Genomic DNA, 24,669 nt, shown 5'->3' with positions numbered 1-24,669 from the left:
GGCTCATGGCTATTAGAATACAACTTAATTCCACCCTGCTATTCCCCTCCCCAGCTGTAATGGTTAACTGGAAGGAGCAAACACTTCAGCCAGCCTTGTGCCCCCTGTAGAATTGTTACACAACAGGCTTCAGGCCACATATTTATCATAAAATTTATTTGCCATTCGTTGCTTTCTTGAAGTTCTTGGGGTTTTGATGATGACTCTTGAATTTCTTCTTTAAAGGGCCTGACTGTTTCTATAGGAAAAAAAAAAAGTTAATCAGCTTATTTCCAAAACCCAAATCCTGCCCTTCCCAAGCCAGCTTAAAGAAGAGAAATTGAGTGTGGTCTCCTGGTCGCAGAGCCAGCCAGTTAGCATCCCTTTCTCTGACAGGCTTATGGTTTCATTAGATACAGTGACAGTCTCCCCACAGCAACGAACCTAAACTTCATCCAGCCTTCACTTTCCACTTGATAGTCATAAAGGATCCAGCCCCTTCCTCAGGCTGCCTTAGAGATTTATCCATCTTTACATATGTAACATCTGCCTGCTTCCCAAACTAAGAAGTATCAGGGTATGTCCTCTAAGGCAGGACCTTGCCAGCTCCTCAAAAGAGGCAGAAAAAGGGGTCTAGAAGGACCCTGTGACTTAAAAAGGGTTTAACTTGTGTTTATCTGTGAACGAGGAGGAAGATTACAGAACCCACAAGACATGCTTCAGTCTCCCTGTGAAGGCAGTGTGCGGCAGAATCCCACCAAAGCTGAGCTATTTATACAGGCAGGAACACCCCTAGTTACTGCAGGCAGGATAAACATTCACTGGTAGTAATTCACACCTCAGGATGGGAGTTAGCGGCTAGCACATGGGGAGAGTCTATTCTGAACAGCTTTGCACCTTCTGCTGGTTCTCAGACAGGAACAGATCAGACAAACACCTACAGGATGGGATCCCAGCTCCATGCTCCCCTCCTGCTGCACGCAGCAGTGTGACTCCCACCTTTCCCCTTTTGTTGCCAACTGCTCTGCTGACATCCATTCTTCCACTGTCCTCTCCGTTCACATCACCATTCTGCTTGGCCCCGTCATCCTCGCTGTCTGTTGCAAAGTCATCACTGCCCTTTGTGGTTTGTGGAGCTGCTGGGCTTTTTTCTGGGAAGAGTGCAGCTAAAATAGAAAGATTTAGCTCAGGATCAGTCCTCTGTGCACACAGGCTCTGCCTCCTCCTAACTTCACTTTGAGGGCATCTTAAGGGTGATTCGCCAAGCTGCTTCCAGTCTCTGAGCATATACTTGTCACTACTCAAATACCTGGGAAATAAACACACTGGGGTTTATTAGAAACACGCCTGGTGCTCTCACTAGCCTCGTTCTGGGAACTGTCCGGCACAGGTGGTTCTGTGGTGTTACACCTCTGCTCTCCTACAGCAAGGCAGTGCCTCCAGATGTAAGCAAGCAGCACACCCTGAACAACTTCTGTCAGACCCGAGGACTTGCTGAGAAACGAGGAAAGTAGAGATACCTAAAGCAGCAAATCCCCATGGATCTTGTATCCCTCCCCTCTCACCCTATGTGATCCAGCTCTGGTTATTACTTAGTGATAATTGCTATTACTGATTTTGCAGTGGTCAGTTTTTCCAAAACCCAAGAACCCCCAAGTGGATGGAAGTCACATGAGTAGCGGGGAGCAGTATAAAGAAGCCTGGACAAAATTAGCCGACGAGCTCCCTTCAGTACATAGATGATACCAACGTTCTTACTCACGTGGGTACAGGTCACTCATGCTGTCATCCGTCTCCTCTCCATCCTCATCGCTGGACTTTGGCTCCCAGAATTCCTCTTTTCTGTAAGGCTGTCTGCTCCCGTTCATTTGCTCATCAGGGTGGTGCGTCCTCTGCTTCTTCTGTCGCAAGCAGGCAGGGACGTACTCCACTCCTTCCTTCTGGCACTCCTCATCTAATAGCACGAGGGGTTGGGCAGCACTTAGCAAGGCTACCCAGTCACCCGAGTACTTTCCATTTCCAGCTCTAGCATATATTAAATGCAACTCAAAAGTATGTCAAGCTCCAACTCTAATATACATTCATGTAATCTACAGTGATAGTATGGACCACGAAAGGCGGGAAAGACATTAACACAGAGACTGTGCTGGATGTGTGAACCACCCTCTCTGGGGAAGTTTTAGAGCCGCTCCTCTCAAGTAAGGATGTTCCAAGGTATTTGCTAGTGGCTGATTGCTCCCTACATCTGGGATCTTCCTTCCTAGCTGAGAAGCACACACAGCAACAGCAGTACATTACTGTCAATCTAAAGAAAACTGACCCCCTCCCTTCATGTAGAGCTACTGGAATCTCAGGTCAGGGAAAAAAGTTGTCTGGTTTTATCTTCAGAAAAGCTACTTACATGTTTTTAGGGCCTTCTGATAGCGCTTCCCTTGGACATGACGCAGCACGTGCTCTGGAAACTTGTTGATGTGTCTGAGAGTGAGCTTGCAAAACAGCTGGTGTCTGAGAAGACACAGAAAGAAAGAAAGAGCCAGCAACAGAGTTTAAGTATGCTATTACTTAATAACTTTTCACTTATAAGCACTGTGCTCAAAGCTGATAAATACTTTATAAATACTTTCCCTGTCCATAAAGACTCAAGAACTGTGTAAAGCTCAACCACTTTATGCCTGAGATTGAACAAAGTGTAAAGCACAACACAGAGGAGGAAGAATACGTACAGATTCTTTGTGCTGGGCACTATATGGGGCTCAAACTTGCCATAGTCAAACTCTCTGGCTGTCTTTATCAGCCGCTGATACTTCTTGCCATTAGTATAAGCCTGCAGCTCCGACAGCCGACATGGCATCTCGTGGCCTGTCAGCCTGCATCTCACCTGAAGAAAAACGATGTGTGGTCAGGGAAGCCCAGGGGATTGCCCCAGAGCTGGGGAGGGCAAGAGAGGCCTCCAGCTCCCACCAGCATCCTCCTCTCCGGCCCTCCTCCGACTTCCACAGCGGCAGAAAAGCCTCCGGGCCAGGGAGCTTACTGGGCCCGAGCCCATCTGCCGGGGCACCCTCCCCGGCCTGCTACCAACCGGCCTCGTCCCCCCTCACGGCCCCCTCAGGGAACGCGGCCCCGGCCCTCCCTCACGAACCCCTCAGGGAGGCGGCCCCAGTCCCTCCCAGGGCCGCCTCCGGGGATGGCCCCGGTCCTCAAGGCGCCCCTCAGCCCCGAACGGCCCGGCTCCATCCCCACCTTGCCCGGTTCCGCGAGGGTGAGGAGCGGGTGCTGCCGCAGGAAGAGCCGCTCCTCCTCGGGCACCTCAGCCATGGCCACGCCGTCGGCGGGCCCGGGCCCGGCCATAGAGAGGCGCCGCCAGACAGGAGAGCGCCTCAACTTCCGGTGCCGGCCACGCCGGGGTGCAGCCGGCACCATAGAGAGAGGCGACTAGAGAGGGGCCTGACTGCCTGCCCCGCACCGGGGAGGTCTGGGCCGGAGGCGGGTGGCGGCGCGGGAGACGGTGGCGGCGTTGCCATGGCGACGGGGAGGCTGCTGCTGCTGCGCGCGGGGCCGCGGCTGCTACGGGAGCGCCGGGGCCGGGTGAGGGCTGAGGGGAGCGGGACCGGGACGGGGACCGGGCTGAGGGGAGCGGGAACGGGCTGAGGGGAGCAGGCCCGGGCTGAGGGGAGCGGGACCGGGACGGGGACCGGGCTGAGGGGAGCGGGAACGGGCTGAGGGGAGCAGGCCCGGGCTGAGGGGAGCGGGACCGGGACGGGGACCGGGCTGAGGGGAGCGGGAACGGGCTGAGGGGAGCAGGCCCGGGCTGAGGGGAGCGGGACCGGGAGCGGGACCGGGCTGAGGGGAGCAGGCCCGGGCTGAGGGGAGCGGGACCGGGACAGGGACCGGGACCGGGACCGGGCTGAGGGGAGCGAGAACGGGACCGGGCCCGGGCTGAGGGGAACAGGCCCGGGCTGAGGGGAGCAGGAACGGGAGCGGGACCGGGAGCGGGACCGGGACCGGGCTGAGGGGAACAGGCCCGGGCTGAGGGGAGCGGGCCCGGGCTGAGGGAAGCGGGGCCGGGCTGAGGGGAACGGGGCCGGGAACGGGCTGAGGGGAGCGGGCCCGGGCTGAGGGGAGCGGGCCCGGGCTGAGGAGAGCAGGAACGGGCCCGGGCTGAGGGGAGCGGCTCCGGGCCGGGTAAGGCCCCGATCCTGTCCAGGGCCCGTCCCCCCGCGGTGCTCGGCACTGTCCGTGCGCCCGGCCGGACTGGCCCATCCACCGCCCTTTGGGTGCCGGGGCCCGGCCGCTGGCCGCGGTGGGTTGGTGCCCCCCTCCTCTGTCGCGGCATGGGGACCGGTTTCACTGCGCTAAAAGTGAGCAGAATCGGTGTCAAAAAGGCTGTAAATTTGTCCTTGTGCTGCTCCAGCATGGTGGGAAGGGCAAGTGCTCGGCTGGCATTTATTTGAAGAACGAATTAAGATGGTGTATACGCTTGCTGATAGCATGGATGGAAAGGGGAAGATCATTTGCTGTGCTATAGTCAGCTCTGTAACTGGAATTTGATTTTATTTTTTTTAAATTATAACCTAACCCGTAGTGTTTCACAGGCAGTTGCTCAGATGAGACTTAGCGCGTAAACAAAATTTCATGCAATCATTGAGGCAACTGGTATCATCTAGCTACAAATTTTACAAAGCAGAGACACTACAAAGGATCTTAAGGATCTTTCTTATTTCATGTAGGTGTCACATTGCTTGATCAGAAGAACATTTTTTGGGTATCCCCTAACTAAAGCAGGTTCTGGTCTGATCCAGCAGACTAAAGGTAAGAACAGATTTGTTTGGGTTTCTGCCCTGTTTCCAACTTATACCAAGAGGTGACATTTCCTGCAGGAATTTGGCATCTCCTCTCCTGTACAAATCCTATTCCTCATTCTGTTTTTCTCTAGATGTTTGTTTGAGGTTCTGCAGACCACGAAGTTCTACAACAGCTGCTGACGCATCTGGAGAGGACATTGTACTCAAATGGGGCCTTTTCCTGGTCCCTCTGACCACATTCTGTCTCGGCACATGGCAGGTACAAATAAATACTTCATTTTTTCAAGAGATGAGCATTTGAGGTCTGCCAGGTTTTGCCATCTCTGGCTGTTTAATTCAAATCACATACAGGTTAAAGATTTGATGTTATTTTACCTACCTTTCTGTTTTCCAAGTGTCCATTTGCAAGTCTTTAAAGGAAAGATTCTTATTTTTTACACCTGCATTTCAGTATAAATATTTCCTCAAATTAAAGTCAGTAGACTCCATTTCCATATCTCCAATTACCCTGCTTTAGGGTCAGAGGAGAAACTTATGAGAAAGATTTTAAGGCTTGCTGGGGTTATTGCATTGCTCTGTTCTACCACAAGGAATTACTTTTGTGTTTGTGTACTTTCAGGTTCAGCGACGAAAGTGGAAATTAGATTTGATTGCACAACTGGCATCAAGAATTACATCAGAGCCCATCCCTCTGACATTAGAGTACGGAACCTGAGATAGTTTATTGTCTACAGAGCACTGACAGTGTGCTGGGGATATTAGATATGGTCCCTGCACTAATGAGCTTATGCTAAGCTAAACTGCATGAAAATGAAGGAATGCAATGGGAATCAGGACATGCAAGCAAATTAGAGAGATAGACATCCTGTTAAATTTTCTTATTTTTAGTAAAAGAATAAGTGAACACTTCCCTATGGGATACTTTAAATGCATGTAAAAAGGATTAATCTCTGTTCAGGAGAATGTAGTATGTAGTTCATACCATATGTAATCCTCCTGGACAAGGAGGACTTGGTAGCTGGTGTCTGTGATGTCCCACAGGGATTATTCCTGCAACAGGGAGTCTTGGATCAATAGCAGGCCCTGCCCCAGGTGTGGAGCAGTTGTGTTAGATATGAGACAGATTTTTAAGGTCACTTGGCCATATGGCACAACTGTCAAAACAGTTCAGTTGTTCGATTTCATGGTCTGGGATGGGAAAGAAACGCTCCCTGTTGGCTGGATGCACATGCAGCCTATCCACCTGCTGATCAGTGGTGTGTGACATTGAAGTGGCACTGGGTTACAGGTATCATGGCAAAGAACTGTTCTCTGGATACTCACGATCATCTCGATTTGATTCACTGTGATAGTAATAAAATATTAAGCCAGCTGCTTATTCCACGAGGTGTTTTGTCTTCTGTTTCTGTCTGGCAACTGACTGTAGAGTGAACCATTAGGGAAAAGGAGAATCCCACAATAAAATCCCCTAATTTGATTTGCCTGTCGCAGCCATGATTTTGTTTTCATACTGTTCCATGCAGCCCCATGGAATTGAAGGAATTGGAGTACAGACCTGTAAAGGTCCGAGGGCATTTTGATCACTCCAAGGAGCTGTATATTTTGCCACGGTCACTTGTGGACCCTGAGCGAGAAGCCAGAGAAGCCGGGCGACTGACATCCCACCCGGAAAATGGAGCAAACGTCATTACTCCTTTCTACTGCACAGAACTAGGGTAAGTTAATGAAAGTCATGGTTCTTGTGAGAAACTTACTTCTCTTTTGAAAAGCCGAATCACGGTGGTTGGGTTTATATAAATCAGTCCTCCCTTAAAAGGAATCTCTTACAGTCTGTTAGGTCACTGAGGCTTGATTTGAAATTGTATTTAAATTCCCCTATAATGTGCTCTGAGATGACAAAAAAAAGTGGTACCAAACATATGGGTTGCTTCTTCCTTTGGTACTTAGTTCTAGGCAGCAGGAGGAATAAACTTCCTTTCACTCATGAGCCATATTTCTGTATGCAACTCTAGGGTCACAATTTTAGTCAACCGAGGATTTGTGCCCAAAAAGAAAATGAAACCGGAGACCAGGCTGAAGGGACAGGTAAGGGGGATACAGGGAATGTCATGTGTTACTTTTTGCCCTTTGATAACCCAGAGGCACTCCTGACAAACCCAGAAAGGCAGCAGCCATGTTCCGCATCACGGGAGGTTACTTGAAACGGTCATTGTGCTTCTCAAAGGCAGCAAACCTTTTCTTCCCACCTTATTGTTAAGTAAATAATGCTTTTTACAAACGGAGCTGTTCCTGATCTGCTTTTTTCCCTGCTGTGTTACAGTACTACCCCACTGCAGGGCATAACCACTTGATTTATAATCAGACCCCGCAAGAGCCCTATTTTTCTACCAGGACCTGGTATGCCAGAATATGAAATGAACCTTGAAAGATTCCTTTTTTCTCCTCTGCACTTCTCTTCAGATTGAAGGTGAAATTGATCTCACTGGGGTGGTGAGGTTATCAGAAACCCGGAAACCTTTTGTGCCTGAAAATAACATTGAGAAAAACCGCTGGCATTACCGTGACCTGGAGGCTATGGCAAAGGTGACCGGCGCTGAGCCCATCTTTATCGATGCAGATTTCAGTAAGTCACAGAGGAACCCAACCCCATGTCCAATTTACATTGGTCTCCCTCCCCTTACTTTCAAGTAGTTATTTACCCATGGCACTTGGAAAGGTAGAATCATAGAATCATTTAGGTTGGAAAAGACCTTCAAGATCAAGTCCAACAAGGTATTGCATCTTTCTCTTCTCTTTGTGTGCTCTGCTAGGTCTGCTATTTTGAAGGTGATAGGCAGCCAGCACTGGGGAACGGTAGCACGCTCAGAGTGGTGCAGGTTGTGTTTGATGCCTAGAGCACAACCAGCCACTTGCTGTAGGGCCGCCTGCCCCACAGCTCTGGCTTTGCTGGGAACTTGGGAACACTATTGCCGAGGAAGAGGAGCAGGGTATCCACATGACTGACCACCTTCATCCCGTTTCTCACAGCAAGGGCAGCTCTACGCAATGCAGACTAGAGATTTAACTTGTGCACTGTGTTGTACCTACAGGAAGCACAGTCCCAGGGGGGCCCATCGGAGGCCAGACAAGAGTGAGCCTGAGAAACGAGCACATGCAGTACATCATCACCTGGTGAGTTACCCAGCCCGCGTTTGACCTTCCATGTATTTCTTTTGAATGTAAGGCTTTGCCTGGCATTCTTGCTCCTGCACCAGTGAGACTGTATGAGCCCTTAAGCTCCAAAAGCCTAAAGCTTTAACCTAAGTAACATTTGCACAGTGATTTGACAGGTTTTGTGTCTTATTGCACCGCAGCTGACTTAGGGAGATCCCATCCATCTTGAAAAGGTGTAAATGTGGTTTTGTTTTCTTTCATAGGTATGGCTTATGCGCTGCAACTTCATTCTTGTGGTACAGAAAATTTATACAAAAGATACCTCTGTGAAAGGAAGGGCTAGTTTCTTCTCTTCTGTACTACAGACTGCTGTCTTTTTTATAAAAGTCTGCTCTTGACTGATCGGTCCTGAATAACTGAAGCACCCAGAGTTTCAGGGCAACATGTTCAGTAAATATATGCAGCTATGAAGCTGCAAATGGACTTCAGGCAACTGATGCAGACTCTTGAGCTCCTAGCAGTGTGATTCTGGCTGCAGCTTGGAAGCACTGAACTTCAAAATTCTTAAGTGGCTGTTGAGACTATTGCATAGAAATCAGCTTCAACTAGAAATCTCAAGGATACACTTTTCTAGTGTGGCTGATTTCAAGTTTTTAACTTCTCCGCTGCTGTATTTTCCAAAAGATGGCAAGGGATTTTGTGAATCACAGTTCCTTCGTACTAAGCAGTCATTCGTGAAGTCAGGAGTGGTTCACAGCAGTTGCATCGGAATAAATAAAGGGCTGTGTGACTCACATTGTGTGTCTTGCATCTTAACAGGGACAGACCTGAATCAAAGGTTACTGTGGATACTAGAGTCTAGCTGGGTAGGGCAGCCTGTGGCTTGCAAGAGCATGATAAGGGCCAGCAAAAACAAGCAGCGGCCATCTCACCTGGAGCCTTATCAAGCTTGGTAGCTTACAACAACTCCACAAGACGAAGTCAGCAGTCAGGAAAGAACAGAAGGACAAAAAGGTCTAGATTCTTTCCCGACTTCAGCCTGACCATTCTTGCCCTGGAAGAGGTATTACAGACCTCCTCATGGGAGGTCCCCAGCTGGTTAGCCTGGTGAAGTGTTCTAACACCCTATACAACCCATACCATAACTAAGTCTAAGTACTAAGGGAGATGATCTAGAGCCATTCCCAATTGAGAGGTATTTGCATAAGCAAGCTAGGCTTAAAGCCAGAACTAGCCTATCCCATGCAACTTCATGATCACATAGTATGCACAGCTGAGCCACTGTTGATGGGCTATGTGTTCAGAGAGGAATTGTGACATAGGACTAATAGTTAAGGGCAGTTGTTCCAAGTCATCACCTGCTCTATGCAACTGTTTCTGTGTGGCACTATTCAATCATTTGATGAAAGGCAATGCTAATGTGCTACCTGCTGCCTGGAACACTCCCATTAACAGAGACCACTGAAACTTCATCTGGGGGTTTATTCTTTTTATGTACAGAAAACACGGTACCAATCCAGTACATCTTTAGCCCAGCTTAGTAGCCAGTTCTTTAGCCTTTGCTTTTTCAAGCTTAGCAATACGAGCCACTGATTTTGGACCCAAGACGTTACCACCCCAGTGACGACGGATCTGCAAAAAAGTGGGAACAGGTTAGACGCTTCGTACAGTCTCTTACTACATTCAACCAACTAGCTCAATCCCACTCTTTTGTGCACAAGGGGAAAAGCTTCCTCAACTAGGAAGCCCTACACATTTCAAGCAGTGAACTAACATTTCAGGGCAGCACAGAGAATGTACCCCACCCTCAGGTAAAGAATCTGGATACATCATAAGCAAATCTAGGTACACTACACCCAACAGGCTTTAAGCTGTTGTCACTATGTCTGAAATAATCTGCATTTCACTGGGAAGCTTTTGGGGATGTTAACAGTACAAACTGAAAGACAAGGCTAGCAGCACAGAGAATCTTACCTCGTCGTATCTGTCATTGTAGTTGGTCTTAACAGCCTCCACCAGCTTTGCAAGGGCTCCCTTATCCTCCCTGTTGGTGATAGTTTTAGTTCCCTTAGAGCCTCAATTTAACATTTTCCGTAACTCTTATGCCTCAGGATTTAAGAGCTCGTAGTGGCAACATGGTTTTTCAGGTTAAGCGTAAGCGGCATTTGTCAAGGGGTAATCACTCCAAACATCAATGCTTTAGGAACCTGCACTGCTCAGATTAAGGTTAATAGTTCCATCTATGTATTAGAGTAAACACCCATTTTGGTAAGCCAAAGTAATCTCTATCTTCAGGATCCAACAGAGCTCTTAATACAAAAGGACATCTATATTATACATTATAGAGGCAGTATTTTATTTATTCTTACTACTTTAAAACTACACAGACCCAAGTTTGCTATCCATCTGCCCTACAGTCTGTGTTTATGGGCAGTTTGCTTTCTCCACTACAGAGAATCAAGCCAGCACACAGAATACTTACGGGTTAACTTGTGTGAAAGCAACAGAGGTACAGGTTTTCCTGTGGACCAGTCGCCCCAGTCTGGCTTTGCCCTTGATGATGCAGTATGGCACTCCCATCTTGCGGCACAGAGCAGGCAAGAAGACCACCAGCTGAAAAGAAAGGGAGCATGCTGTGTAACTGAGGGAGAACATCTTTTTATTCTTTGAATCAGCCTGGGCTGTGGCAATTGCTCAGTGTTAAAAAGCTCGTTTTGCTCTTCATTGTTGAGTCAGGTGAAGAAATTCATACATCATTGCAAGGGCCAAGCCTCATTGTAATACCAGGACAACTACGAACATGCGCAAGTATTCCAGTTCTGGTAATTTATGCATTCTCTTTTCGTGCAATAGATTTGTCCTAAAATGCATTTTCACCCCAAGCGTAGTTCTGACCTCAGCTTAAGTTACACCGGTAGCCCATAACATCTACCAGCGAGTATGCTTACCTCAATGGGGTCTACATCGTGGGCAATAACTACAAGCTGAGCTTTCTTGTTCTCTACCAGAGTCGTGACACTGTTAATACCTGAAAAACAAGTTATAGGTAAGCTTTGATTCCACTCAGTCTATTTTCAGAGCTTTCATATAAGTCTCATACAACCAGCTCAGATTCCATAGTGCAGCTTCAAAGTTCTGAAAACTTCTCACATCCATTCAGTAGCACAGAGAGGATATTCCACGGACAATTTGCTAAAGCTCAGGGTTAAAAAGCTCGTCTATTTTGCTCTTCACTTTGAGCTCAGGTGAAGAAATTCATACATCATTGCAATAGCTTGTCCAATCCTGTTTGGTTAGAGCAGAGCTCTAACCAAGTACTACACTCCCGTATGTGCAAGCAGCCAAGTCCACGTACAAAGTTACCTGCTCGGAGGACCGGTGGCCGCTTAGTCGGTGCATCTCCCTTTCCTGCAGCTTTCTGCTCAGCACGAGCCAGTAGCCTCTGCTTCTTCTCTTGCTTATTTTCTGGCCTATATTTGTGCGCCAGCTTCAGCAGCTGCGTAGCTGGAAGAGAACATCTACTAGTTAGTTAGTTGCATGACCTAAAAATCTAAGCATTACTTTTTAAAACACTGAAGTGCATCAGCGATCTTGGTGGTTGTCATCAAGTGTATTTAGACAGCAAAAAGTTAGCATCATTTGCACACTGCAAGAGCAGAACTAGCAGAGTGCCTCTAGAGCCCATATTTACCTCTACATGCACCTCTGTTGGCAGTGAGAGCTCCTTCACTGTTTGGATGAGGAAATGCCTGTGGACCCCCACAGCAATTATGGTTAAAGGTGGTGCACTTTCTCCTTTAAAGCAAGCAACATCTACGAGGGAGTTACTCTACATGGGCTGAAAGTTTCTTGAATAGACACTGTCACCTGGAAAAGACTATTTACTCGTTTCACAGAAGACCCTGAAGTCCCTTCTTCCCCCATATCAATGTCAGTCTGCAGGATGCTGGCTTTCCCCCCAACGCCTGCACTCATACAGGTTTCTTAAACTATCTGTTTACACAACCCTACGTGGTTCTACATCAAGCTGGAAAAATGGATTACGATGGAAACAGGCAGTTAAGATAACCCTGGGTTTGGGTTGTTAAGTAGGAGCTTTGGTATTTTCTATTCCCTTTTCAAAGTACACAGCAGCTATCAAGACTTAAGCCAGCAAATTCAGACAGCAGCTTGCTGCTGACATCACCCCAGTCACTACTAAAGCCGCCCTAAAATGCTTCCAAAGATACTCTCCAGCTTACCTTTGTTAAATCTTATTTTGGTTTCTTTCCTCTTCTCTGAGGCATATCCCATCAATGACCCAAGTTAAGAAAACTTTGTGGGGCACATCCTTACCTGTCTGGCGGTCCAAAGCCTGAGTGAACTGGTTAATGGCAGGAGGCACCTTCAAGCGTTTGTAAAGAATGGACCTCTGGCGCTGCAGTCTGATGTAGCGCGGCCATTTCACAAAACGTGTGAGATCACGCTTCGGCTGGATATCCTGTCCTAAAAATAAAAAGTTTAACTCACAGCTGTTCCAAACCCACAGAGCAACAGCATGGAATAGGCACGAGTGCATCAGTGATCTTGGTGGTGATATGTCAGCACTATCACTCAGATAGCAAATATTCTTTCACATCATCTGCACACCGTACAAAAATGGCACTACAGGAGTCTGAATTGATTCACCGCAACATGTGGCAAAGAACAAGATTCATCGCAAGAGACTCAAATAACAAATCTTTGTAATACAGAAAATTCAGCGAGTTGTCCATAGCCACTGTCATATACCTAATGAAGGACAGATCTTAACTGCAGGCAGCAAGGCAACTGCCTCCATCACTGTCTCCACTCTACAGCTTTATTACAATATGCTTCTGTTTACAGTTAAGGCATCTGCCCATAAAGCAAAAAAAATCCTTGAGCAAGTAGCCCAAATATTCACTTACTCACCAATGCCAAAGTTCTTGGGCCTCTTCTCAAAGAGGGGATTGACAACCTTCTTGGCCTCCTGCTTCTTGACTACAGCAGGGGCCGGTGCCACCTTCTTGCCCTTGGCCTTCTTTCCTTTCGGCTGCAAGAAAGAAAGGAATATGCTCTTCCTTCTTTTGCCTCCAATACTGATGTACTTGAAAGAGCTTTCAGTCCACCTTGGAAATGCATTTTCCCAGGCATTTCACCAGCCTGGCAGTCTCCCAGCCTAGCCTTGCTCTTGCAGAGATAAAATCCTTCGCTTTGGCTTTAAAAGGTTTATGAACCTCCCGTTTAAAACCGCCTGTGATCTCCTCGGCCGGGCAGTAATCGCCCAGCCCAGCGCTCCCGGACACCCCCAGCAACCGAGCCACCCCCACCGCGGGTTACCGGCCACCGAGCCCGGCCCGGGATCCACCCTACACCGGGAAAAACGCTGCGGCCTGGCCGGGCTGCCCCGCTCACAGCGGCCCGCGCTGCGCGGCCGCCCCGCTGCGGGCGGGTAGGCCCCGACCCGGCCTCCCCCGGCCCCGGCCCCGACCCCGGTCACCGCAAACCGGGCACGAAACACCCCTCCCGGATACCGAGCACCCGCACGGCTCTCCCCGCCGGGCCGCGGCCCAGCGATGCAGGCGGATGGCGGCGGATGAACCCCAGCCCCCGCCCCGCGCCGGCCGCCACTCACCATCTTGGACTGAGGAAGAGAAAGGGGAAGCGGTGCATGCTGGGAAATATCTATGGGGCGCGACGTCTCGCGAGAGGACGGCGGCGTGGCGCGCGGCGGGGCGCGGCCAGGGGAGGTCCGAGAGGGGCGGAGCGGGGTCGCGGGCCGCCATGGCGCAGCAGCGGGTGCTGCCGCAGAGCAAGGAGACCCTGCTGCAGTCCTACAACAAGCGCCTCAAGGACGACGTCAAGTCCATCATGGATAACTTCACCGAAATCATCAAGACGGCTAAGGTGGGCAGGGGCCGTAGCCGAGCCCCGAGGCGGCCGGGGGAGCAGCCGGGCTCCTGAGGGGAGAGGGGCGGGTTTTCCCCGGGGGGGCGGCTCTGAGGGGAGAGCGGGGCCCCTGAGGGGAGACCGGGCCCCTGAGGGGAGAGCGGCCGCCGCCCTGCAACCGGGGGTGGCCGTGAGGAGAGAGCGGGGCCCCTGAGAGGAGGGCGGGGGGCAGCGGCGGGTCTCTCTCCCGGTTGCCCTGAGGGAAGAGGGTTCTTTCCCCAGGGCGGGCGGCGGTCGGTTCTCCCCGGCTGCTGCTGGCCTCCCTGCCTCTGCCCTGGTGTTGCTGAACGGGGGAGAACGGCGGGGAGGGTAGCAAAGATGATTCGCGGGTGCTGTAGAGTCCAGAGGCCACCCCAAAGATTCCTTGTGTGGATTGAAGTGAAATGAGTTGCCTTATAATGTAGTGATTGCGTATCAGGATTTTAGTATGTAAAGGTGGTTATGTACACGTTTTTCTTTAGATTGAGGATGAAACTCAAGTCTCTCGAGCAACCCAGGGTGAACAAGATAACTATGAGATGCATGTCAGAGCTGCAAACATTGTGAGTAGCATCTGCTGTTCAAATCTGTGGGTAGCATGTCCTGCAGGTACTGTTGGTTTCATTGTTGCATCTTGGGTAGCCCTTATAACTCTTACTAGGTCTGCTGCTAGAAGAGTAACCTGATATTTGGGGTGGCTGTCAGGTGAATCCCTTCTCTAGGGGGAAAGCTGGGGTAGCCTGGCTTGTAAGCTACAGGCTTCTGTCAGAATCCTCACGTAATGTGGGAGTTTCTACTTTATTCAGGGCTTAGGCTGAAAGAGCAGCTTGGGAGATCTTGTTTTAGAATTGGAGCAAAGCACTGTTTTGATATACTGTGTGCTGTGTGATTTTTTTTTTTTTTTTTTCCCTGTCCCTGCTATAAGGTCCGAGCTGGTGAGTCCCTGATGAAACTTGTGTCTGACCTGAAGCAGTTCTTGATCCTCAATGATTTCCCCTCTGTGAATGAAGCTATCAACCAGCGCAACCAGCAGCTGAGAAGCTTGCAGGAGGAATGTGACAAGAAGTTGATTGCACTACGAGATGAGATCTCCATTGACCTGTACGAGCTAGAAGAAGAATATTACTCTTCCAGGTACAAATAGGGCAGTGGACTTCTGCCTTATGATACCAGCCCTTTTGGGGTAGTTAGTCCAGACAAACAAGTAGTCCTTAGAGTACAGGTCTTGAGAATGTTCCCAACAACATTTCACTCCTGTTTTTAATTAGGTTAAACTCTTTTTCTGCAACTAAAGCAACTGCCTTTTCCTTGTAGATATCCTACAGGGTATCAATGTCATGGTGAAGGAGGTATTCACAGCGTCCCACTCTAGGTGCCTGCTTTAGTTGGCTAGATTTGACAGATAATTTGCTTAGGCTTCTTCTGTAATCCTTGTAAAAGGAGGTGAATTTCCTTGGGGTATAGGCTTCTGTCTGAGTATTCTTCTGGAGAAGCCTCTGTCTCCTTGGAGAGACTAGCTTGCTGAGCTGGGTCCTCATGTTAGATGAGAGAACCATGTCTTCGTCTTCCTGGTGAGTTCTTTCCCAAGTGACCTGGTTACACAGCGTGCCTTTTCCCTTGTAGTCCACTGCGCCCAGCTGCCTGGAGTGCTGTTGGCGTGAGCATTTGAAATGAGCAAAAAAGTCTTGCTCAGTTTCATTGAATTATGAAGTATTGTGATAGGATTTTTCTATGGAAGACTTATTACTGATCTGCTTGTGGGATTTTTAATGAGGAAGATTATTACTGATCTGTTTGTGGGATTTTTAATGTTTTTAAAAGACTATAAGAAAACAGGCTTTAGAGAATTCAGACACTTTATTTTTTTATTTTCTGTCATGCACTCCAGCACTTCTAGTTGATGATGCAGTAAATGAAAGCAGGAGAAAACAAATGAGAACCTGATTGACTGCACTGTCCAAGCTAAGTGAAGTCAGTGCAATAATGCTATGACTTCTAAACAAAAACTTAACTTTTGAAAACCTTCTTTAGAATTTTAATGACCAGGCTTTCTATTTTTGCCTTTCCCTCCTTTCTAAAAATGCTGAATGCCTATAACCCCAGCTAAGTCAACTAAAACCCTAATTACTCAATATCTTTGTAAGTTAGGACATTATTTATGGGTTAATATATGTATTTTAAGAGTGAAAAGATACTGATATGACATAGCTTAGGAATGGCTATGACATCAGAAGAAAACTTGAGGTAAAAGTCCAGAGTTGTTTTTCAAACTTGACTCATTTTTCTGGGGGGGTGGCAAGGGATCCTAGAAATATCTCAGAAATGAAGAGTGATGGTCGCAAACCCAAGCACCAGTCCAGGCCCTGATAGGTCAGGGGTGCATCCACTACATAGGCTGCATACAGCACAGCAGCGAGCTGTATCCAAAGCGATGCAGTGTGGGATGATAGTGCCTCACATGTGCCAGACATGCTTCCCTCACACTGTCACCAGACTGCCACTACTGTGTGTTGGTAGCTTTAAGTTCTGGGCTAAGGGGTTCTGACCATGCTGACATGGTCTGTTCACCTGCCTGGCACCAGACACCATGTAGAGCAACCCTTTGCAACAAAACTAACATCTAAGCACAAACGTTGGCATATACCAAATGGATTTGCCTTTGTGCTCTTTCTTAGAAGAGTGGTCATGAGGTGAGGAAACTTTGCAACTCTACAGAGCTATGATCCCTCCACTGAAACCTGTTATCATGTAGCACTTAGTCGTTTGCTTTTAGCACTTACTCCCTTCCTGTGCTCTTTCTTGTCTTTTTCTGCACCAAAGAAATTGTGTGTGTGTAAATATAGAAACAGTGATTTATTCAAAGTCCTTTTATAACTAGAGTACTAAGATATTTTTAATGAAACCTTATTGTCTAATGTGGGGAAAAAGGGGTTCTGTTATGTCACATAGTCGTAGAGTGATAATCTTGTTTAAATGGCTCTAAATGCAATAGCTGGTTTGCCCACAAATGGGCATTCTCTGCTGTCCCGGGAGCCCAGCGGGGTTGCCCCTCCGTACCATCTGTTACTTTCTCATGGGGCTTGATCCCACAGGATTTATAAAGAGGCATGCAGTCCCGTGAGGCCAGGACATGGGTTCCATACAGCCATGCTGCCATACTGCTCTCCTGCGCTCCAGTTTCCCTGAAGGTCACTGGTTAGTTTAGTTTAGGTCTTCCCTCCAGGGAAGGCTGTAGAAAAGAGCACCTCCAGGTGCTGCAGAGCTGAGAGCTGCCTGCCCTGTGCTGTGTAGCTTGTTTGGTCCCTGTGCACTGCTCCTGATGGCTGTGAAAAAAAAACTGTGGAAGGGAGCGTCTCCTGCCCAGCATTTGTCACTGCCATTGTGCTAAGGGGGCTTAGGAGGGAGCCCCTTGCCCACAGCGAGTAACTAATAGGATGCACCTCAGGTGTAGGGTCAGGTTTCATTGCTAGGGTTTTCATGTGTACGTGGGGGTTTTAATGAGGAGACCTGAAAGCAGATCCTTGAAACTAAAGCTGAGTAGATTGTTCTGAAGGAATCTTTGCTTTCAGACCCTGTCTTCAAGTAGTTTCCTAGAGCTGTTCCTCTGCACACAGACCTGGCTGCATGCGCCAAGGGGGAGTAGTAAAGTCCCTCGCACTGAGAAACCCTCAGTCAAAGGACAGAGTAATAGGTTGGGCAGTGCTGTTGTGGGCTGTGCAGTAGCTGCTTATTCACCCTGACTTTTGAGGAGTGTTACGTGAGAGGCAAAGCTTAGACTTTTGGAACTGTTCTAACGGGAGCAGCAGGAGAAGCAGTTGTGCTTCTGACGCAGCTGAACTTTTCTTTGTAACTCCCCTGCCAAGATGCGGTGGATGCTGTGGCCAGATTTTCCTTGGAAACCATGGCCTGAGGTCTAAGACTGAGAGAAAAGGACTCATAGTTCTGGTTCAGTCCTGAAGGTCTTTGCTAATTGAACCCAGCTTTGCTGTGTGTGGAGGACAGTAGGGAAGGGTGGTCTTCCAAGGCATTTTACAAAGGCCCCAGATATAAAGCCTGTGTCCACTGCCTTGTCATTTCTACTGCAAAACCAGCTGGGTGATGCTGCCAGAAGAGAGCTCAGAAGTAGATGCTTGCAACTAGTGCTTTGTGTGCTTACTCCCCAAAGCGGTAACTCCAAGTCCAGCTTGCCTTTTCTCATCCTAAACCCCAAACTTGCATTTATGTTCCATTGCTCCCTCCTCTGAGATCACAGGAGCTGTCTTGAGTGTGGGGTTAAATCTCAACATGTTTCATGTTTGTGCAATTTGAAGTGTCTCATATTTCTACACCCAAAATATTTCCCTAAGCATCTATTCAAGTCCATACATTAAAAATGTAAATAAAGCTGCAACAACAAAATCACTTGACCCATTGGGTTTGTTTTACTGTGAACGCAAGCTGCTTTCCGCTCCAGCACTCGCTTTGTCTTGGGTGTCTCATGTGTGTACAGCTCCTTCTTCTCTTTGGAATTTGTTTTTGTTTTGTTCCAGTTTCTTCCATCATTTTTCTTTTTAGTTTTGGCCCTTCCACATTGCGTTTTCCTCAGAGCACAGGCAAGAATTAGCCAGTTGTTTAAAAACATTACTTTCCCACACTGCTGGTTCATCCAGCTCTGTAGTCTACAGCAGTCAAATCCAGCAAGCTGCTTTTAGGAGAACAGCTCAGGTTCTGCTGAAAATGGTAGGAGCCATCAGAACTTTATAATCAGGCTGCGGAGCTTCCACAGAAGACCCAGACCTTCTGTGGAGCACTTTATTGAAAGGGCAAGGGTGCAAATAGGTTTCTTCTTTATTATGACAGGGGCAGGCCCTGAAACAATTGTGCCAGCTTTTCTGCTGAACTTAAATTAGAGCAGGATTTCTATTTTTTATCTCACATAGGTCATGATCTAATTCCAAGTACAATAATAATGAATGGGGTCCTCACCTCACGCAAATCAGTAGCAGAACTCCCATCTTCGGGGTGCTAGGACCTCAGCCCAGATCTTTCCAGGGACTTAGAGCGTCTGATTTAGAATTGAGCCTCTGTTTCAGTTTGTAGCAACAGTTTTGTCTCTGAAATTCGACTGATCCTCACCAGGCCCACAAGGTTCAAGACCAGCTCTTAAGGGTATCTTAGGGAAGGCCAGTGTCACAAGACTTGTGATGAATTTGTGATCACAGACCTTACACCCATGAGTGGGGTTTTTTGCCATTTTCTTAATGCTTTGCTTCTGTCTTGCTTCCCCCACCCTTTCCCTCCCTCCCCTCCTCTCTTACTGCACCTGCTGTCTCTCCTTACTGGGGTTGTTCTGGAAAGCTACAGTCTGTGTGACAGCAATGATCTTCCACTGTGCGAAGCCTACTGGAGACAAGACTTTGCCACGCTGTCCCCCGAAAGCCTCTCCATGCCTCTGACAGCTGCCACAGCAGAGCAGAGCGTTGCTACCTCCCAGAGCTCAACCCCATCGCACCCTCACGTGAACGGGCACGGGGCAGGCCCCACGGAGCACTCCTGAAGAGGATCCTCTGCTGCTGAACGCGGCACTGCGCTGCTGCAAGTCTTCCACCTGCTGTATTGAGCAAGCGTCTCCTGCTGTCAGGAGAAGGCCTGGAGCTGTGTTTGTAGGTTTCTGCTCACTGGATAGCCACAGTGCTTTCTCTGTCCCTGGGACGTTGCTATGAGTGTTCGTCTCCCTTAAGAGACCGTGATAAGTAAATACAGAGTTGATTGCTCTGACAAGTTAGTTAGGTTTGCTTTTACATGATAGTTATGTGTAGAGTTCATTAGAAATCCAGTTTGTTTCCATGTGAATCTCAGTAAGTACATGCTGGAGTGTGGGGAGTTGAATTTGTTTGGGATAAACTTGAGCCAAATGTGGGGGCAGCGAGTGTTTTGGGGTTTTTACCCTGCTTCCCAAAGTTACTGACATTCTGGCTGCTTTAAAGCTCTCTCAGGATGGCCTCTGACAACCTCCGTTCTACTTAATTAGGGTAAGAATATTGTTGTATTTTTTTTTAGTCAGCAGTCTTCACTGTCAGAGTGCTTCACAAACTTGAACTTCTTGCTAGCAGCCGTTTGGGAGGAGACTCTCAGGAGACCCTTATCAAAGAGCAGTATTCTCCCTTTCAAAGAGGAAAGGGCACACTGAGGAATCAGACTGAGGTATTGATGATGCCATTTGCTCGAGGCCCCAGAGAGAAGCCATGACATGCTTTAGTCTGATTCTGTCCTCAGCGTTTACACAGAAGCTTTCTATTAACATAGCCTGAGCTAACATGAAGCCAGTGTTTGCATGGGCTAATAGTTTTGTCTAATAAAAAAGTCTGGAGGTGACTGGGCCATATGGAGCTGTGAGGGAATCTCTGTTACTCTCGCAGTTTCCTTCGAGACGCAGTTGGTGCTTTGCCTGCAGCTGTGCAGTAGCGTGGCACTTCTTCGGCCCTTCCCTGTTGCGGTGGTTCTGCGTTGACTGGATGCGGGATGTAGTTGAACTGGAATAGGGTTGTGACAGCTCAGTGTGGTGGGCACCGTGGAGCTGCGGCTGCATTCCAGTAGCTGAGCTGAGCTTCCCTGGCATTCTGCTGCAGCGTCTCACTTCTTAGGATGTGAATTTTGGTCCATGTTTTGACTTCGTTTTCTTCCATTCCATTTATTTTTGTAATTAGGTGGTTTAATAAAACTAACTCTTTTGTATAATTTTTAAGGCGTGTGTTTTCAGCCACGGGGCTTTGTGAAAACAGGACAATGCTGACTGTGCCCAAGTGCTGGGATGCGTCTGTGTGTGTGTGTCCCCGGGTTTTGGAGACACACACACACCCCCCCCCCACTGTCGCTGCATGGGGGCTGCAGTCCTGCCGCTGTACGGGGCACCCGCACCCCCACGAACCGATACAGCCCCGTCTCCTCCGACCCAGTCACCGCCGAGTAAGGGCCCGGGGCCTGCAGACGGGAGCCGAACCGGGCCGGGGGGGCTACCTACGGCTGCGCTCGGGGGATGCTGCTGGCGGGCGGCGGGGCGGCCCGAGCACACCCCCACACACACCCCGCCGTCTGTCCGGGACGCCCCGAGGCCCAGCGGCAGAGCCCCGGCGGGGGGAAAGGCCGGCGAGGCGGCTCTCGGGACCGGCTCCCTTCCCGCCTCGCAGCCGTCGCGCTGGCGTCACTTCCCGCCCGGCGCGCTGAGGTCACTTCCTACCGGCGCGGAGCGGCACGAGGACGATGCCACCGTCCTCCCGGTATCCTGAGGAGAGGACGGGGCGTCTCGGGCCCGGCCGGGGCTCCGCGGCCTGATTGCGCTGAGGGAGCCGGGCCTGGGCCGGGCAGGGCAGCTCCCGCCGAGGGACGGGTCACCCCGGGACGGTAATGGCCAACCTGGCCGCCCAGGACTCCTACCTGCAGGGTTTGGCGAGGAAGGTCTGCCTGCAGGGCGCCCCGGAGTCGCGGAAGAGAAAATTTGGTAACGGAGCTGTCACGCTTCGGCTGCTGTCCCTCCCGGCCCCTTCGTGGGAGTCTGGGCTTGTGACAGGCTTGCCTCCACGGGGGGCTTGGCCCGGGGGAGTGGTGGTGTGCCGGTTTTTAAGGAAAAAAAAAAAACAAAACAATCTCTGTTGAAACGCGGGGTTCCCGAGCACGTTGTGTGCGTTGCACTGTTAGCCCCGGGAATCGGTGATCTCCGCTCACTTTTGTATACGTGGTGATCGGATGTGGGAGGACTGGGATTTTACTGAAGTGTGCAAGCACTTGGTCTATTTAAATAAATCCTAAAACACGTAATTTTTTAAGATTGAGATATGCCATTGTAATGCTGGAACTTGAGACTTCAGTAATAACTGAATGGTATGAAGTGGGCATGTAGCGTTGTCCTGTTTTGTGTAATTTGTTTTTGCCTTCTAGTGTCTAAGCCAGGCCAGCCCGAGGATGCTGGCAGACAGCTCAAGAAAAAGAAGAGAAAGAAACCCAGGAAGCAAGCTGAGAAGACAAATGCTCCTTCAGTCAAACAGGTGGTCTCTAACACCAGTAAACCTACTCCAGGGCAGAAAGCAGCCCCTGAAGCCAGCAAATCATCTCCACAGGGTGTTACACAGAGCGGAAATGAGAGTTCAGTTACAGGTAAGAATACCATGAGGTCTGGTTAAAGTTACCTGAGCTGAGGTGGCTGCTTTTCAGTTGCTTCACACATGTCTAGATTGGAAAGCCTTTAAGAAGTTCAGCTGAATTGAAAACATCTTTGCTTATTCCATGTGCCCTAAAAGCTTTTGTGTATGTACATAGATTTGTAACGTCACCGCTGGGTGGCTCTCTGGAAATAGCGTTTAAACTGAATTGCAGATTTTTCATGTATTTGGGTAACTTCTGGGAATTACTGCATGGATGCAGTCTCTGTCATGCCAGGCTGGCTTTCCATTATGAATCTGAAAAGCCTGATCACAAAGAAAAGATGTCCTTGGCATCTTTGTTTCCACTGGCTTGGTACTTGTTTTCTGGCCTGTTAGGCAGCCACAGGGCATGCCAGGCCACTCTGGCTGGCAGTGCTGAATGATAATATGGATAGGAAAGGGGCAATTCTAAAGAAACCAATGAAATAGAAACTCTTGGTTTCTTTAGGTTTTCCATTCTATTCACAGCATCTAAAGAGTTCTTGGAGATTTTCCCATAGCCATAGAAAGTTCTCCTGTTTAGCTAGTGCTGTCTTTGAAGTATTTTTATTTTCTTCCTCTCGTTTTCAGGGAGCAAAAGTGAACTGGGTTCCCCTTCTTTTTTTGCAATGAATCTCTTGCGTCAGAGACTACATGAGAAGATTAAAAAAGCTTCTGGACAAGTATGAGAACTCTTAATATGTATCCATATGTGTGTTGATGCAATATAAATTCTCCCTAGCCTCCCGGGGGATGTGGGGACAAGACTACAATCTTACAAGGCTCAGGGTTTGAGCTAATTCCATCTCCTAAGGAAGTGTCTGTGGGTATTGCTGGGAGACCTGTGTGCATGCTGTGGTCTGGAAAAACATGTGAGAAAAGGTAGGGCCTGGCTTGGAGGAGAACATGCCTCTGGTGATTTTGAGGAAAAAGAAAAGCACTAAGAGGCTGAAAGGGAACTTAGTTAAGAGGTGTTGAGAGAGAGTAAAGGGTTTGAAATGCCTTTACTGTGTTTAGTATCTCTAAAAGCTGAGCCCACAGCTTCTTGTCACAAGTAGTGCATTTTTAGGAGAAGTTTGAAATCAGGAATTTGAGGACATCCCACTTTTAATTCTGCTTTGTCCCTGTCATGGTTTAACTCCAGCCAGCAGTTAAGCACCATGCAGCTGCTCATTCACTTCCCCCCCGCCCAGTAGGATGGGGGAGAGAATTGGGTAAAACTCGTGGGTTGAGATAAGAACAGTTTAATAGAACAGAAAGGAAGAAACTATTAATGATAATAATAATAATAAAATGACAATAATAATAATGAAAGAATTGGAATATACAAAACAAGTGATGCACAATGCAATTGCTCACCACTCACCAACCGATGCCTGGTTAGTTCCCGAGCAGCGATCCAACTCCCCCCAGTTTATATACTGGACATGATGTCAGATGGTATGGAATACCCCTTTGGCCAGTTTGGGTCAGCTGTCCTGGCTGTGTCCCCTCCCAACTTCTTGTGCCCCTCCAGCCTTCTTGCTGGCTGGGCATGAGAAGCTGAAAAATCCTCAACTTGGTATAAACATTACTTAGTAACAACTGAAAATATCAGTGTGTTATCAACCTTCTTCTCATACTGAATCCAAAACCTAGCACTATACCAGCTACTAGAAAGAAAATTAACTCTATCCCAGCCGAAACCAGGATAATCCCTTTAAGGCTCCTGATTCATGTCCATCCTTCTTCTTAGGACGATGCCAAAGAATTGCCTCCTGCAGTCCTGGAGAAGAGGCAGCGAAGGAAGTATGAGAGAGAGAGGAAGAAGCGCCGAAGAAAGGAGTTGAAGATGAAGGCAAAAGTGGAGAAGAAAGAAACTGAGGAGGTACCGGTAGAGCCAGAGAGCAAAAAGGAGGAGAGCACAGCTGAGATTGTCTTTAACAGGGTCGAAGTCCATGAAGAGAATGAGTTGAGCAAGATCCAGAAGAAGAAAGAGAAGAGGAAAGCAGTGAAAGGCAAGATCACTCCTCTGACGGGCAAAAACTACAAGCAGCTGCTGAGCAGGCTGGAGACCAGGAAGAATAAGCTGGAGGAACTCAAGGATAAGGACCAGAATAAAGCTCAGGAGCTAGAGAACAAGATGAAATGGACAAATGTTCTCTATAAGGCGGAAGGTGTGAAGATTCGTGACAACGAGGAGCGTCTGAAAGAAGCTCTGAAGCGTAAGGAGAAGCGTAAAGCACAGCGCCAAAGGCAGTGGGAGAAGCGGACAGAAAAAGTGGTGGAAAAGATGCAACAGCGGCAGGAAAAGCGTCGCAAGAACATTCAGAAGAAGAAGAAGGATAGGATAGAGAAGAAGAAAGCCAGGGCCCGGAAGAAAGGCCGGGTTCTGCCAGAGGACTTGAAAAAAGCTGGTTTAAAGTGAGAGCGAGGTGGGGAAGGGAAGTTCTGCTTGCAGGGATCAGTGGTGAGCTGTCACAGAGCAGACCCTCCGTCTGCCTGACCCGGCTGTGCTGCCGCTGCACAGCACCCGAGGAAACCAGCCGGTGGGACGGTTGCCGCCACGACTTCCCAACTGAGTAATAAAAAAAAGCCTGTGGTATGTTTGTTAATTAAATTAAAAGAAACGCCTTCCGATTGGTTGATTATAATAGTTATTTTCCTCAGGG

At 48.7% G+C, this 24,669-nt stretch overlaps 5 protein-coding genes and 4 non-coding genes across 12 annotated transcripts; 3 read left to right on the top strand and 6 right to left on the bottom strand.

The window, feature by feature from the left end:
* Positions 1-139: 139 nt before the first annotated feature.
* SURF2 (surfeit 2) lies at positions 140-3,374 on the bottom strand. The gene is made up of 6 exons (XM_069770863.1): positions 3,220-3,374; positions 2,703-2,857; positions 2,381-2,484; positions 1,742-1,933; positions 979-1,145; positions 140-238 (listed from the first exon to the last, which is right to left on the bottom strand). The coding sequence occupies exons 1-6, from the start codon at positions 3,325-3,327 to the stop codon at positions 155-157; spliced, it is 810 nt and encodes a 269-aa protein (XP_069626964.1). The 5' UTR covers positions 3,328-3,374; the 3' UTR covers positions 140-154.
* Positions 3,375-3,427: 53 nt separating this feature from the next.
* On the top strand, positions 3,428-8,728 carry SURF1 (SURF1 cytochrome c oxidase assembly factor). Of its 2 annotated transcripts, none has more exons than XM_069770860.1 (9): positions 3,428-3,564; positions 4,707-4,788; positions 4,913-5,040; positions 5,401-5,483; positions 6,305-6,496; positions 6,794-6,866; positions 7,242-7,404; positions 7,871-7,952; positions 8,198-8,728. In XM_069770860.1, the coding sequence occupies exons 1-9, from the start codon at positions 3,499-3,501 to the stop codon at positions 8,262-8,264; spliced, it is 936 nt and encodes a 311-aa protein (XP_069626961.1). In that variant the 5' UTR covers positions 3,428-3,498; the 3' UTR covers positions 8,265-8,728. The 2 variants fall into 2 exon arrangements, with proteins under 2 accessions (XP_069626961.1, XP_069626962.1); XM_069770861.1 differs by lacking the exon at positions 3,428-3,564 and adding an exon at positions 4,098-4,337.
* A 668-nt stretch (positions 8,729-9,396) lies between these two features.
* RPL7A (ribosomal protein L7a) lies at positions 9,397-13,735 on the bottom strand. The gene is given in 9 exon segments (XM_069770859.1): positions 9,397-9,566; positions 9,909-9,978; positions 10,417-10,547; positions 10,883-10,962; positions 11,298-11,438; positions 12,270-12,419; positions 12,867-12,987; positions 13,570-13,671; positions 13,673-13,735. Coding segments are annotated over 9 exon segments (948 nt in total). The 5' UTR covers positions 13,721-13,735; the 3' UTR covers positions 9,397-9,461.
* LOC138682219 (small nucleolar RNA SNORD36) lies at positions 10,624-10,696 on the bottom strand. The gene has a single exon (XR_011322378.1). It is a non-coding gene; the product is annotated as a small nucleolar RNA SNORD36 (small nucleolar RNA).
* Positions 11,129-11,205, bottom strand: LOC138682227 (small nucleolar RNA SNORD36). Its single transcript, XR_011322386.1, has one exon. It is a non-coding gene; the product is annotated as a small nucleolar RNA SNORD36 (small nucleolar RNA).
* LOC138682229 (small nucleolar RNA SNORD24) lies at positions 11,513-11,578 on the bottom strand. Its single transcript, XR_011322388.1, has one exon. It is a non-coding gene; the product is annotated as a small nucleolar RNA SNORD24 (small nucleolar RNA).
* Positions 12,488-12,560, bottom strand: LOC138682228 (small nucleolar RNA SNORD24). Its single transcript, XR_011322387.1, has one exon. It is a non-coding gene; the product is annotated as a small nucleolar RNA SNORD24 (small nucleolar RNA).
* MED22 (mediator complex subunit 22) lies at positions 13,685-20,579 on the top strand. Of its 3 annotated transcripts, none has more exons than XM_069770866.1 (4): positions 13,685-13,841; positions 14,345-14,425; positions 14,788-14,996; positions 19,206-20,579. In XM_069770866.1, exons 1-4 carry the CDS (start codon positions 13,719-13,721, stop codon positions 19,396-19,398), a joined length of 606 nt encoding a protein of 201 aa, XP_069626967.1. In that variant the 5' UTR covers positions 13,685-13,718; the 3' UTR covers positions 19,399-20,579. The 3 variants fall into 3 exon arrangements, with proteins under 3 accessions (XP_069626967.1, XP_069626966.1, XP_069626968.1); XM_069770865.1 differs by having other exon boundaries at positions 19,200-20,579; XM_069770867.1 differs by lacking the exon at positions 19,206-20,579 and having other exon boundaries at positions 14,788-18,260.
* A 479-nt stretch (positions 20,580-21,058) lies between these two features.
* Positions 21,059-24,637, top strand: SURF6 (surfeit 6). Its single transcript, XM_069770845.1, has 4 exons — positions 21,059-21,339; positions 21,777-21,992; positions 22,610-22,701; positions 23,754-24,637. The coding sequence occupies exons 1-4, from the start codon at positions 21,246-21,248 to the stop codon at positions 24,423-24,425; spliced, it is 1,074 nt and encodes a 357-aa protein (XP_069626946.1). The 5' UTR covers positions 21,059-21,245; the 3' UTR covers positions 24,426-24,637.
* The last annotated feature ends 32 nt before the right edge of the window (positions 24,638-24,669 follow it).

Source organism: Haliaeetus albicilla, chromosome 26, assembly GCF_947461875.1.
Source record: "Haliaeetus albicilla chromosome 26, bHalAlb1.1, whole genome shotgun sequence".
Classification (NCBI taxonomy): domain Eukaryota; kingdom Metazoa; phylum Chordata; class Aves; order Accipitriformes; family Accipitridae; genus Haliaeetus; species Haliaeetus albicilla.
Note: the sequence above shows the minus strand (reverse complement) of the source record. Positions and strands in the feature narration are given on the sequence as shown.

Coding starts and splice junctions, on each gene's coding strand:
- SURF2 (XM_069770863.1), bottom strand. CDS start 3,327: ATGGCCGGGCCCGGGCCCGCCGACGGCGTGGCCATGGCTGAGGTGCCC. Junction 2,858..3,219: donor CCCTCGCGGAACCGGGCAAG/GTGGGGATGGAG, acceptor GTTTTTCTTCAG/GTGAGATGCAGGCTGACAGG. Junction 2,485..2,702: donor GTGCCCAGCACAAAGAATCT/GTACGTATTCTT, acceptor GTGTCTTCTCAG/ACACCAGCTGTTTTGCAAGC.
- SURF1 (XM_069770860.1), top strand. CDS start 3,499: ATGGCGACGGGGAGGCTGCTGCTGCTGCGCGCGGGGCCGCGGCTGCTA. Junction 3,565..4,706: donor TACGGGAGCGCCGGGGCCGG/GTGAGGGCTGAG, acceptor TATTTCATGTAG/GTGTCACATTGCTTGATCAG. Junction 6,497..6,793: donor TTCTACTGCACAGAACTAGG/GTAAGTTAATGA, acceptor ATGCAACTCTAG/GGTCACAATTTTAGTCAACC.
- MED22 (XM_069770865.1), top strand. CDS start 13,719: ATGGCGCAGCAGCGGGTGCTGCCGCAGAGCAAGGAGACCCTGCTGCAG. Junction 13,842..14,344: donor AAATCATCAAGACGGCTAAG/GTGGGCAGGGGC, acceptor GTTTTTCTTTAG/ATTGAGGATGAAACTCAAGT. Junction 14,997..19,199: donor GAAGAATATTACTCTTCCAG/GTACAAATAGGG, acceptor TGTTCTGGAAAG/CTACAGTCTGTGTGACAGCA.
- SURF6 (XM_069770845.1), top strand. CDS start 21,246: ATGGCCAACCTGGCCGCCCAGGACTCCTACCTGCAGGGTTTGGCGAGG. Junction 21,340..21,776: donor GTCGCGGAAGAGAAAATTTG/GTAACGGAGCTG, acceptor TTTGCCTTCTAG/TGTCTAAGCCAGGCCAGCCC. Junction 22,702..23,753: donor TTAAAAAAGCTTCTGGACAA/GTATGAGAACTC, acceptor CCTTCTTCTTAG/GACGATGCCAAAGAATTGCC.